Raw genomic sequence first — 13,095 nt, 5'->3', positions numbered from 1 at the left:
ATTCCACTATAGGCAAGAAATCTGAAGAGTTTCAAAACATGGGTATGTGGAAGATAGAAAGAGGGTAAGTGACTATAGAACTGCTTGGACTAAAGAAAGAACCAGTTTCTGTTTGAACTCTGGCCCTAACTTCGTAATCATGATTCTAATAGCCAGCACTTTTTGGCCATCACTGTGAGCGCCAGGCACTGGACTAAGCACCACCTCATTTTATCCTTCTCTGACCTTCATATACACACTGTTAATACCTCTATTTTATGGATGAAGAAACAGATGCCTCGAGAGCTCAAGTAACTTACCAAGATCACACAAACAGTAAACTCAAAGTCAAGATTTGAAACAGAACATCAGTGTTTTTTGTTTTGTTTGTTTGTTTTTGAGATGGAGTCTCGCTCTGTTGCCCAGGATGGAGTGCAGTGGCGCGATCTCAGCTCACTGCAAGCTCCGCCTCCTGGGTTCACACCATTCTCCTGCCTCAGTCTCCCAAGTAGCTGGGACTACAGGCACCTGCCACCACACCCGGTTGTTTTTTTCCTTTTCTTTTTTTTTTCTTTTTTTTTTTTTTTGTATTTTCAGTAAAGACAGGGTTTCACAGTGTTAGCCAGGATGGTCTGGATCTCCTGACCTCATGATCCGCCCGTCAGGGCCTCCCAAAGTGCTGGGATTACAGGCGTGAGCCACCGCACCTGGCCAGGACATCAATGCTTTTAATCACTTCATACTCTTTTTTTTTTTTCTTTCTTTCTTTTTTATTATTATACTTTAAGTTCTAGGGTACATGTGCATAACGTGCAGGTTTGTTACATATATATACTTGTGCCATGTTGGTGTGCTGCACCCATCAACTCATCAGCACCCATCAACTCATCATTTACATTAGGTATAACTCCCAATGCCATCCTTCCCCCCTCCCCCTCCCCATAATAGGCCCCGGTGTGTGATGTTCCCCTTCCCGAGTCCAAGTGATCTCATTGTTCAGCTCCCACCTATGAGTGAGAACATGTGGTGTTTGGTTTTCTGTTCTTGCGATAGCTTGCTGAGAATGATGGTTTCCAGCTGCATTCATGTCCCTACAAAGCACACAGACTCATCCTTTTTTATGGCTGCATAGTATTCCATGGTGTAGATGTGCCACATTTTCTTAATCCAGTCTGTCACTGATGGACGTTTGGGTTGATTCCAAGTCTTTGCTATTGTGAATAGTGCTGCAATAAACATATGTGTGCATGTGTCTTTATGGCAGCATGATTTATAATCCTTTGGGTATATACCCAGTAATGGAATGGCTGGGTCATATGGTACTTCTAGTTCTAGATCCTTGAAGAATCGCCATACTGTTTTCCACAATGGTTGAACTAGTTTACAATCCCACCAACAGTGTAAAAGTGTTCCTATTTCTCCACATCCTCTCCAGCACCTGTTGTTTCCTGACTTTTTAATGATTGCCATTCTAACTGGTAATCACTTTATACTCTTTTATTCTACTCTATTGTATTCTACTCTACTGGAAAAAACTGATTTTTGCTTCTCACAAAAACATTCTCATTAATGTCTTTGCTATAGTTGACTAAAATTACACCATATAGTCTATTTTCTTAAACCATGTCATTCCTAAGAGCTATATTCCAAAAATATTTTGATATTTAGCATAAATAGATGGATTGTACTGGGATTCAATGGTTGAATTGCTGGCTTCCTACAAATTTGTTCTGTGGCGAGGTGCATAATAAAAGCTCTTTTGACTAACAGGAATAATAATAGCTAATGATTATTGAGTACCATGTGCTAGCTGCTATTCTGAGAGCTTTAGGTTTATTAACTAAAAGGGATTTAATATTCATAACAACCTTATGAAGTAGGTGCTATTATTATATCCAGTTTATAGATGGGAAAACTGAAAATGTGCTTTTTGAAGACCTGTGAACAGATATAATCCCTAAAAAGATATGAAAAGCAAGCTGTAAAATCAAAACAAATGCTTAATAAAATGTCTACCACACATAACATTATATAGGTTCTATTAGTTATTGAATGTAATGTATGTAAAGTCTTTATTACATCTGAAAACAACTTGTAGAATAGATTTTTCTCACTTGCAAGGATTCCTGAGTATTCACTGTGCTTGCTAAGAAAGACATCTCAGCCAACCTTTAAATAAAATGAGTATTCATAGCCAAAGAACTCAAAAGGAAAATCATAAATATCTCTCAAATATTTTCACAGAAAAAAAATGAGGGGTGGGGAGAGAGAGAGAGAGAGAGAGAGAGAGAGAGAGAGAGAAAGTTGAGGGGTTTCCCAAGAAAGGGAAAGACTTTTGAAGGGGTTGAAATAGCCTTGGAAGTGCTAAGGACTTTACATTCACCTTGTTCAAGTTCACCCTAAGTTTAAGATGCACTAAAGAACCATGAAATAAGATTTGAAAGCTGATGATCCTGCTCTGCTCCCTGCTGGCCATATCACCCTGGGCAAAGCCCTTAGTGGCCCTGTTCCTCATCATCAAACAGTACAGTCGTAAAGATTAAACAAGGTTGTGTATTGGAAAGTGCTTTGCCAACCATATATTTCTACGGAAGTAAGATAGAGCTGTTAATTCCAGCCATTCAGTTTTTCTCCTTTTGAGGGAAGGGCAATTAAAGTTCTAAGGTATTTTTAAAAGAAATTTTGTTTTCTTTATTGTTAAGTAAATGTAATAATGCAACAAAATGTTGTCAAGTCACTCTCTGTCCTTGGGAGACTTCTTTCTATAAATAGCTAAGGATAATTAGCCTATTGACTTTCTGTAAATGAGCATTGCTTAGATGCTGGAGAAGTTTATTTATTTAAGTAGTCTCAACATACTCTCTGAAATATTATTATACCTGCCAGTGCTCATCAAGGTGCCCCGAGCACTTTTGCAGCCGCCAGCCTCTGGGTAAGGTGGTGCTGAGACCCACAAGGCAAATGTCCACTCTGTTTTCTCAAAAACCCAAGTCCCTGCAGCTGCCTGTGGGGCTGCCCTTGACTGTGTGAGGGCCTCAGACACCCTTCCTCTCACTCAAGGCCTGGGCTTAAGCAGAAGAGATAAAGACCTTCTTTTCTCAGGTTCAGTGAGCAGATGGCTCAATCTGCTAGCCAGACTTTTCCCCCCACTTCAGAAATTTAAGGAACCCTATGCAAGGGGACCTTGCAAGCCCATCTTGGCCCAGAGGTCACTAGGGACAAAATAAGAGAAGCAGTGAGAGAAAGAGGGGAATGATGGAATCCCACAATTTTCTCCAGCTATCCAACTATGTGCCAATTAATTTTCACAATATTTTCACCTGGCTAAGTGGAGCCTCAAATACTGAGGACAGCCAAACCTCCCTTCCCCCTTCTCATAAGCTGTGTCCCCACCCCAGCACCTGTATCTCTACACTCACAGGCATATGCATAGCATTATGTCTTCTACCTGGGAGAGACTGGGGTGGGTGTAATGAAAGGGGAGGAGGATTAAGAAGACAAACATAGAGGAAGGGGCAACGGGTAAGGTAACTACTCTATCTCTGTCCCTCACTCTGAAACTGAAGCGTTTGAGAGATTTAGTGTAGCTCCAGAGTAGCAGAGCCACCTCTTGGCTCGAGGAATAAAGTGCAGGGCAGCAGGGCTGTTCTCCCAGCCCCTTAAAGAAGACAGGAACACCTGAACTCTGGAAGCATTGGAAACGTGGAATCAGCCCAGACTTGTCGCAGGAATTCTTGTGCTGGGCATGGCAGCAATGAGAAATCACCAAGTGACATTACCACATGGGAGTTAGAATATAATCTGAATCGAGGATGCACTAATCACTGCTGCCAGCCTGGTACACAGATGTGAATAAAGCACCCTAAAAACAACACCTGGAAATAATGCAAGTGACCCTGAGAGGCCACCAGAGTCAGACAGGTGGGGGCTCATGCTACCATGGCTTACTCCCTAACGACAAATGTGGTCTGGGACACCTTGGTTACATTCCCTGCATTACTCCTCTCACTAATCCATCCATGTGTTTTACAGTCCAGACCCACATCACAAGGCTCCCCAGTAGATGGAGGAGGAAGCCTTCAGCTCCCAATGGAGAACCACTTGTGGGCTCCACAAAACTCCTTCTCATATAAAAGTTCAAATAGGTTTTTGACTCTTTATCAAAAATTCGAACATGGGACAAGTCGATAAAGTTTACTACCTGTCAGTGAGACAAAGATGATAACAATTAGGCACAAAAACTAACTCATCTTATGCAACTCTTGCACCCAAGAGGGCTGTGTAACAGGTAGTCTGAACTTGCTACATATCATGCCTTAAATCTTTGTCCAAAGAAAGACAGCACTGATACAGGCTTACACTGAACCTGATGAGTTGCTCTGGTGGTCTTCTCAAGCTGAAGCAACTATTTCCATCTTCCCAGGACTGAAATGGTTATGAATCACTCTTTCTATGTTTAAATTTTGATTTCTTATGATTTTCAAACATAAATGTTGCTACTTTTAGCTGCTCACAGATTTAGAAAGACATGGATACATACCTAAAATTTGTGGCTGTATTAGATACAATCTCCTTTCACAAAATCTTGCATATCACACTACTTGCAAAAGGATGCCTTTTCCCAGTTGTGTGGCAGGGAGTGGGAGGAAATATCACTTTATGCTAAAATGTCAACTTTTCATGGAATAAAACCCAAAAATGAAGAGACTATCACATGAATAAGAGAAGATAATATTGTCCATTTACTACCTAGGTGGATTTCACTGTTTCTTTAAAAAAAAAAAGTTTGAAATGGAAAGGAACTTTTAAAAGCCAAATTAGGCACCAAAAAAAGTTCTTATATTACTCTGATTCCCCCTACCCATTCACCTCTGTCTATGACCCAAAGCATTCTAGGGAGAATAATAGGAAGAGGTAAAAGGAAAAGAAGGTAGAGGATGAATAAAATTGTCCTCCAAGAATCTTGGGAGACACTAAAAATTAGGAAAAGGATTCAGAACTTCAAATGAAATAGCAGAATAAAATTGTACGTTTTTGCTCCAACACGAGCATAATTTCTATGCTCACTAGTTATATTAATATAAGGTGTTATTTAATGGGTCTTCATTTGCCACTTGAAATCCTTTTAACAGAGTTGCTCTATCTGGTTTTATCTACTTTAATTAATGTTTACACTCTATTCCTAAATCTAAGGCATCTTCAAAAAGGGTATTGCCTGAAACTTTAAAATAATACAACAGTTACTCTAAATAGTCATTTAGTCTCAATCCTACTTGGGTCTATTTGGTTCTGGCTGGAGTACAGTGGCTCCATCATAGCTCACTGCAGCCTCAATCTGCCAGGCTCAAGTGATCCTCCAGCCTCAGCCTCCTGAGTAGCTGGCATGTGCCAGCACACCTGGCTGATTTCTTTTTTATTTTTATTTTTAGTAGTGATGAAGTCTTTTGATGTTTCCCAGGCTGATCTTGAACTCTTGGCCTCAAGCAGTCCTCCTGCCTCAGCCTCCCAAAGTGCTGGGGTTACTGCACCCAGCAAGTTTAAAATATTAATGGAACAAAACACAGTCACTATTTTTTTTTTTTTTTTTTTTTTTTTTTTGAGATGGAGTCTCGCTCTGTCGCCCAGGCTGGAGTGCAGTGGCATGACCTCAGCCCACTGCAAGCCCCGCCTCCCAGGTTCACGCCATTCTCCTATTTCACAGCCATCTTATCTTAGAAGTGGCATGTAATACTCAGTCCCAGGGGGTTTGCCTCTTCCTCATGCACATCAGGGAAATGCAAAATGTTAAAGCCCGTTCAGGGGAACACTCCTTGCTACATGGACAAAGGATGCAGGAGCTGGAATCTAGCTTTTGTTTTTGTCCTCCTTCTTCGCTGAGCAGCAGTAGCAGAGGATTGAGCTAATTGACTTCCATAACTAACTCATGGCACATTGCTTTACTTGGTCCTAGGAAAGTCTCTCTTTTATTTTACTTTTGAATTTTGTACTACCTCCTATTCCTTTTCTATCTCCCCCTCCCACAACTGGCTTCATTTCTCAAGTGTTTGATACATTTTTCTTTTGTAGGACCACCCTTATTCTGTACTCAAACCTCCCCCTAATCATGGTACCCACTCTCCAGAGTCTTCTCCCCATCTTCACATATGGTCATGCCCTGATGTTAGCTTTGGCACCCTGGGTTGTCTGTCCCTCTACCTCCTCACTCACCATTTCCTTCCCTGCTGGCTTGATGTTTCCATGACTGACCAATCAGTAATCACCCTGCTAGGCTCAGGGCTGCAGTTCTCGAACAAGGGCAACCTGCAGGAATAGCCTGGATCTTCCAGGAGGCCTTTGGCTTCCCAGAATCTGCTGTCAGGGAACCTCCATGTAACACACAACACCCCCCCCAAAAAAAATTCTCTTGGAATTCTAAGGAGTATGTGTCATACATACTCCTAATTCAGAATTGGAGAACAAAAAATACCTTCATAATGACATTGAACTCTACTTCAGGGGAATTTGGAAAATATGAAAGAGACAAAATACTTATTTGTGTCTGCTCTTCATCAATGGTGGCATGCTATTCAGGATTTACCAGGCAACCATAATGTTCGAGCATTGACTAGCTATCCAGAATGCAGACTATGTGTGCCCCCAATTCAAAAGAAGCATAATGGAGAAAATATTATTGTGTTTATAACACCATAAAGGATTGAAAGTGAGCCATGGTCCACCAAACTAACAATGTTCAGATTTGTGCTACTGTTGGGGGGCCTGTTGCCAATCTTGGACTCCAGTCGACCCTGCTGTAGACTGAAGGAGTTCTTATATGTCCAAGAAAACTCTGCTCACCCACTGGACACACCATTCTTTTGGTGGGATTTACCACAGCAGGCCCATCAGAGATATGACTTAGTATAATAGACTGTTAATAATTGTGCTCTTTATGAAAAAGCTTTCAAAATATGCAATACGATGGAAATTCTTTGAAACTCATTTTAAATCTTCAATCTGGCAATGTCAAGCAGACAAAACGTGGAACAGCATATGTTTTTAAGTATCTCACAGCTGTCGTCTTAAAAGCTGTAGACAGCTTTAGTTCAGCCAACATACTCATTTCCTGCAAATAAAAAGTTGAACAAATACCCATATCTCTGTACTCAAAATGCATGTGCTTGAGTATTATTCTTCATTATATATAGCACTTTTTATTTGTAAAGCACTTTCTAATTACTCTGGTGACTTACTCTCTAAGGCAATCCTGTGAATGGCGTTTTCAGAGTTCAAAGACAAGGGAACTAAAATGCTGAGACTGTGGCACAGGCTGAGGGCCTGTGCCTCTTGGGTCCTACAGCTCCACGTGTTGGGATGAGGAGATGTTGAAAAATGTGAGGTGCATTTAGAGACTTCTGAATTGCTACTTTCTGCCCTAAGTGGATGTTCTTGGGGCAACCTGTTATGTGATGAGAACTGTCCTTGGCAATGTGAAAGTAATGCTGGTTTATACTTTATGATTCTTTTCTCCTAAGCTACTTAAAGTGCTTTTCAGGTAATAACTCAAAATTACCCTAACATCTCTATGATACATGTCTGCAGCAGATATTATCTTCGTTTTAGCAATAAAGAAGAAATGGGAGCATAGAGTCATAGAACAACTTAGAGCCTCCCCTGGCTCCCAGCCAGCAGGCTGATTTAGCAAAGAAGCTTGCAAGTAAATTCAATGAAGATCATTTTGCTTTGAGACAAGGTCTTGCTCTGTTGCCAGGCTGGAGTGCAGTGGTGCAGTCATAATTCATTATAACCTCAAACTCCTGGGCTCAAGCTGTTCTCCCACTTCAGCCTCCCAAGTAGCTGAGACTACAGGTGTGCACTACCATGTCCAACTAAAATTTTTTAAAGAATTGGGGTCTTTCTATGTTGGGCAGGCTGGTCTTGAACTCATGGCCTTAAGTGATCCTCCTGCCTCAGCCTCCCAAAGTGCTGGTAATACAGGCATAAGCCACCATGCCTGGACTCAATGAAGAACATTTTGTTGGAAAAGACTTCAAACATACTTATCTATTAGCAACAAAACTAAGAAATAATTATGTGGTGAGTCTAAAATAGAGCTCTTTGCATTGATGATTCACAAAAAATATTAAATGACTGCAGCAACAATAAGAATCTGCTTGTTCTTTGTTTAGGAGCCGATTGCAAACCCACTTTGGCCATTTAAACTTATTTTCAAAGCTAATAAATTCTTATTGAGGGGTTTTTGTCCCCCTCTATTCAAAAAATAGAAGCCCCTTTTGCATCAGAAAGTGTTTCTCTGACAAAAAATGTTTTAAAAACTTTATGAAATAAACAGAAAAAAGAAATGGAACAAGTATAGTTCCTGCCATGCATAATTAACCAGGTAGCTCTTAGCATGTGTGCGTGTTTATTCATCTGATTTTCCAGCTCTTTCAAGGATCCAAATGTAAAATGGAGCACTTGGGAAAAACTCACAGATTTATAAGGCACTCTGGGGAATACAAGGTCTATAAACCCACCCATTAGCCTCATCCATAGCTAGGGTATGAAGTTCTTTTACTGCCACAATATGGACCATGATGTTTCTAATCCAGAGATAATTTGGTATCAGTAACCAATGTAACACTGGCACTGAAATGTCCTTCATTTCCCTTTACTGCTTCCAACCTAGGCAACGTGAATGTAATTGAGTGGAAATTGCTTTTCAAGGAGTTGTGTCTGCACTAGAACCACGAAACAAAGGATTGAGAGTCCATCTCATCTCTGCAGGCCAGCTACCAAGCACTTTTATATTTGAAAACTTAACAGAAAGTTCATATGGTGGCTTCTCATGCTGAATTTATATGGTTTAAGTAGAATTATGTAGTGAATACAGTTTTCACAAGCCAATAACCAGAAGTGCAAAAATAGAACCTTTACTTTTTTCTGTAATCAAGCTTAACTTCTATCTCAAGTTCTGAGTCTTCTCTGTAACAGGAAAGTTAAACACCCCCAATTTAAATTAATTCAAATTAGTGGTTCTTCAGTCACTTCAAGGATAAAATTAGACAAATTCAGGGTTTCATGCTTTCCCTTTCATTGTTTTGGGATGTCAGTGTAGCTCTGTGGGAACTGCATGCATCATGGTGCTGAGAAGTGAGGCAGCTTCTCCACTGGCATCTGATGACAGCACTTTCACCTGCTGGTCTTTGGTCAATAGTCTGTATCTCCATAGCATCCTCTGCCGGTGTGCTTGGGTCCACCGTGTCCTCTGGCTTTTCCATGCTGCTCCTGACTGGAAACCCTTGTCACAACCTCTCTCAGCCATGTCCACAACCCACTAGGGACATTGAAAATTCTTGTGGGCTCTTCTCTAAGCTGCAGAAGGCTCAGAATTGCCAGAGCCCTTCTCACCTAGATTTGCCTCATTGTCCTCTCTGCTTTGCTACTGCTTCAGTGTGCCCATGAGGTTCGCTGCGCCCTCAGGCCTTACCCACAAAGCAAGCACAATTCTTCCCTGCTCTTGGAACCCTCCAAGTCAATCTGAGCCTTCTCTCAACCTCACCCAGGGATTGGTCACTGCTAAACAAGGAGTCTAGAGTCAAACTTCCTGAGTGCAAACACTGGCTCTGCCACTTACTAGCTATGAGATTTTGGGCCTGTCTCTTGACTCCTTTGTGCCTCAGTTTTCTCATCTACAAAATGGGATCTACATCATAAGGTTGTTGAGAAGAGTACATGGATTAAAATAAGTCCACTTGGAATACTGGTTGGCATATAGTAAGTACTACATGGGTTGGATATGATTATTGCTGCTGGTCCATGGTGGAGGCTGAGGGTGGAGCACTTCTCTCAGATCCATATCAGCATCTACCTCCAGGCCCATTGAGGGGAAGAATTAGTTGTCACTTCACACTGTCTTCCCATTCTAATGTCTATTGTGTAAACATTATGCTCTGAATCCTTCAGTCTCTTAAGCTTTGGGAAATCAAAATACCTTTTCTCTTTCAAAAACCTGAACTTATCCAATTTAAGTCTTTGACTCTGCCATAGACATCAAGAAACTATTAAACTATTGGAAATTAAAAGTCAATAATTTGTCTTCTTCACTTGTCTCTCCCCTAAGGTAATAACCCTGATCTCCCTGATCGGGGGAAAGACTGTAAGGTACAAAGTTAGTGTTTCCCTCTCTTTTTTGGGGGGGGATGAAAAAATTAAGTTTCCATCCAATTATCTTTTTTTTTTTTTTATTCCTTTTACAGCCATCAGAAAACTTCAGAAGAAAGAGAGATAGAAAATAGGATACTATGGGGATAAAAATGGAGAAGGACAAGATGGCTGACTAAATCCAACCAGGAAGAGCTTCACCGACTAAGAGAGGCCAGAGTAGCTTCTCCGACTAAGAGTAGCATGGCATACTCCAAACAGATCTTATGAGAGAATGCACTGAAAGTGGATGGAGAAATGATGCAGATACTGGGGCTGAAGGGGGAGGAAGCTGGGAACCCTGCACAAGGTTGCTAAGTGCTGGGTCTCATTCCTGCCCCTGAAAGCTCCCAAGGAAGGGGTGAGTGAGGGAATTGCAGAGTGGCCAACTCTTACCATGGATGGCTGGTATCCTAGCTGCAGGAGATCGCATGGCCCCTACGAGCATTTAAGTTGGCAGGGAAAACTACCAGGAGAGTCAGTAGAGACAGAGATCCAGTCTGCACGGAACCTGGGGAATTTGGTTTACAAAGAGGTGCAGAGGAATACAGACATACCACAAGGCTCTCCATACTCCTCTAGGTGGCTCTGACCTTTGTTAACTGCTTGACCTGGCAAGCAGGGCTGTCTTTCTCATGGGACCAAGGTAACTGTGATTTACACACACACACCCCCATCCACTGGTCCCTCCCAGGGTCCCTGCCTAGCCACTTCCATGAAATCAGGCACACAGTAAAGCCTCCCCTGCTCTGCTAGAGCACTTTTGCCAATCACCGATGCCATAGTGCTATTACTGGTGGCCCCTGCCACCCCCCCATAGCACTTTCACTTGTGGCCCCCCCTGCTCTACTGGAGCACTTTCACCAATGGTCCCCCAGCTGTCTTGCTGGAGTGCTTTTGCTGGCAATTCCTGATGCAGCACTTTAGCCAGCAGCCACCAACAGAGCACTTTTGCCAGTGACCTAGGAGCACCTCAACCCTCCAACCTCAATACAGCCAGTGCTCAACCTAGAAGGGCCAGAGGGCAAAGGCGTGGGGATGGTCCCAGATACCTAGGGCTAGAGGACACAGCTCAGGAGTGCTATACTAAGGCTTGTCCATCTGAAAACATCCATAACTCCAACTTATAGTTGAAGTCAATCAACCATATTCAACATAAATGATCCATGAATTGAAAGATGATATAAACATTTTAAGAAAGATTCAAACTGAACTTCTAGAATTGAAGAATTCACTACAGCAATTTTGGAATACAATGGAAGTATTAAAAACAGAATAGTCCAAGCTGAGGAAAAAAATCTCAGAGCTTGAAGATTGCTCCTTCAAATCAATGCAAGCAGACAAAAATATAGAAAAAAGAATTTTTAAAAATGAACAAAACCTCTGGGAAATATGGGATTATGTAAGGAGACCAAACCTATGACTCATTGACATTCCTGAAAGAGAAGGAAAGAAAGTTAGCAGCTTGGAAAACATATTTCAGTATATAATTTACAAAAATTTTCCCAATCATGCTAGAGAGGTTGACATGCAAATTCAAAAAATTCAGAAAACCCCTGCAAGATACTATACAGGATGACCATTTCCAAGACACAGTCATCAGATTGTCCAAGACCAATAGGAAAGGAAAAAATCTTAAAGGTAGAGAAAAGGGGCCAGTCACTTAAAAAGAAAACCCCATCAGGTTAACACTGGACCTTTCAGCAGAAACCTTACAAGCTAGAAGAGATCGGGGGCCTATTTTCAGTGTCCTTAAAGAAAAGAACTTCCAACCAAGAATTTCGTATCCAGCCAAACTAAGCTTCATAAGCAAGGGAGAAATAAAATCCTTTTCAAACAAGCAAATAATAAGGAAATGTTTTACCACTAGGCCTGCCTTACATAAGGTCCTTAAGGAAGTGCTAAATATGACAACAAAAGAAAGATTTCTGCCATTAAAAACACACACACACACACACTTACGGGTGTGAGGGGGCAGGGGCCAGTGTAGCCTCTGTGCCTCGTTGTCCCTGGCATCACCTGTACATCACTCAGGCTGCCAGCACCATGAAGATCTGGACTTTGGAGCACGTCTTTGACCATCCGTGGGAAACTGTTACAACAGCTGCAATGCAGAAATACCCAAACCCTATGAACCAACTGTGGTTGGAGTTGATGTATTGGACAGACATATAGATCCCTCTGGAAAGTTACACAGCCACAGACTTCTCAGCACAGAGTGGGGACTACCTTCCATTGTGAAGTCTTTTATTGGTGCAACAAGAATGAAAACATAAATGCAAGAACATTCTGTAGTTGATCCTGTAGAGAAAACAATGAAACTTAAATCTACTAATGTTTCATTTACAAATATGGTTTCAGTAGATGAGAGACTTATATACAAAGCACATCCTCAGGACCCAGAATAAACTATTTTGACTCAAGAAGCCATAATCACCATGAAAAGAATTAGCCTCAGCAGTTACTTTGAAGAACTGATGTCAAGTATGATATCCTCAAATGCTAGTAAAGGTCGAGAAGCAATAGAATGGGCAATATATAAATTAAATGCTGAGACTGAGGAACTGACAGCCTCAGCAAAAGGAAGCATAAGGACTCCAATGGCGGCAGCAGCATTTGCAGAGAAGTGATCATGACAGTTGGTAGACAACGTTGGGTAGCCCAGGTCTCTCCAAGCTGACTGTATATTTATTTGTTAGTTTAAAAATACAACTATATTTTAGGTAGTTTTTTTTTTGTTTTTTGTTTTTTTTTTTTGATAAGCTGGTGTAAGTCTATGTGATTTTTGATCAAAATGGATTCAGGGCCTCTAAATAAAAGGGATCATCTGAAATTAATGTTGTTTGAAATTACTATCTGATTTTGAGGGTTCCAGTCTTTCTGTGAAAATTCAACAAGAACTCCTTGGAAATTGGTATTGATATTGAATCTCCTTAA

The 13,095-nt window shown here is 41.3% G+C and overlaps 1 protein-coding gene across 1 annotated transcript; it reads left to right on the top strand.

Moving 5' to 3' along the window:
* Nucleotides 1-12,144: 12,144 nt before the first annotated feature.
* Nucleotides 12,145-12,788, top strand: LOC117072777 (PRELI domain containing protein 3B-like). The gene is given in 3 exon segments (XM_033193178.1): nt 12,145-12,289; nt 12,292-12,403; nt 12,494-12,788. Coding segments are annotated over 3 exon segments (492 nt in total). The 5' UTR covers nt 12,145-12,204.
* The last annotated feature ends 307 nt before the right edge of the window (nt 12,789-13,095 follow it).

Source organism: Trachypithecus francoisi, unplaced genomic scaffold (genome assembly GCF_009764315.1).
Source record: "Trachypithecus francoisi isolate TF-2019V2 unplaced genomic scaffold, Tfra_2.0 Lachesis_group4, whole genome shotgun sequence".
NCBI lineage: Eukaryota > Metazoa > Chordata > Mammalia > Primates > Cercopithecidae > Trachypithecus > Trachypithecus francoisi.
Note: the sequence above shows the minus strand (reverse complement) of the source record. Positions and strands in the feature narration are given on the sequence as shown.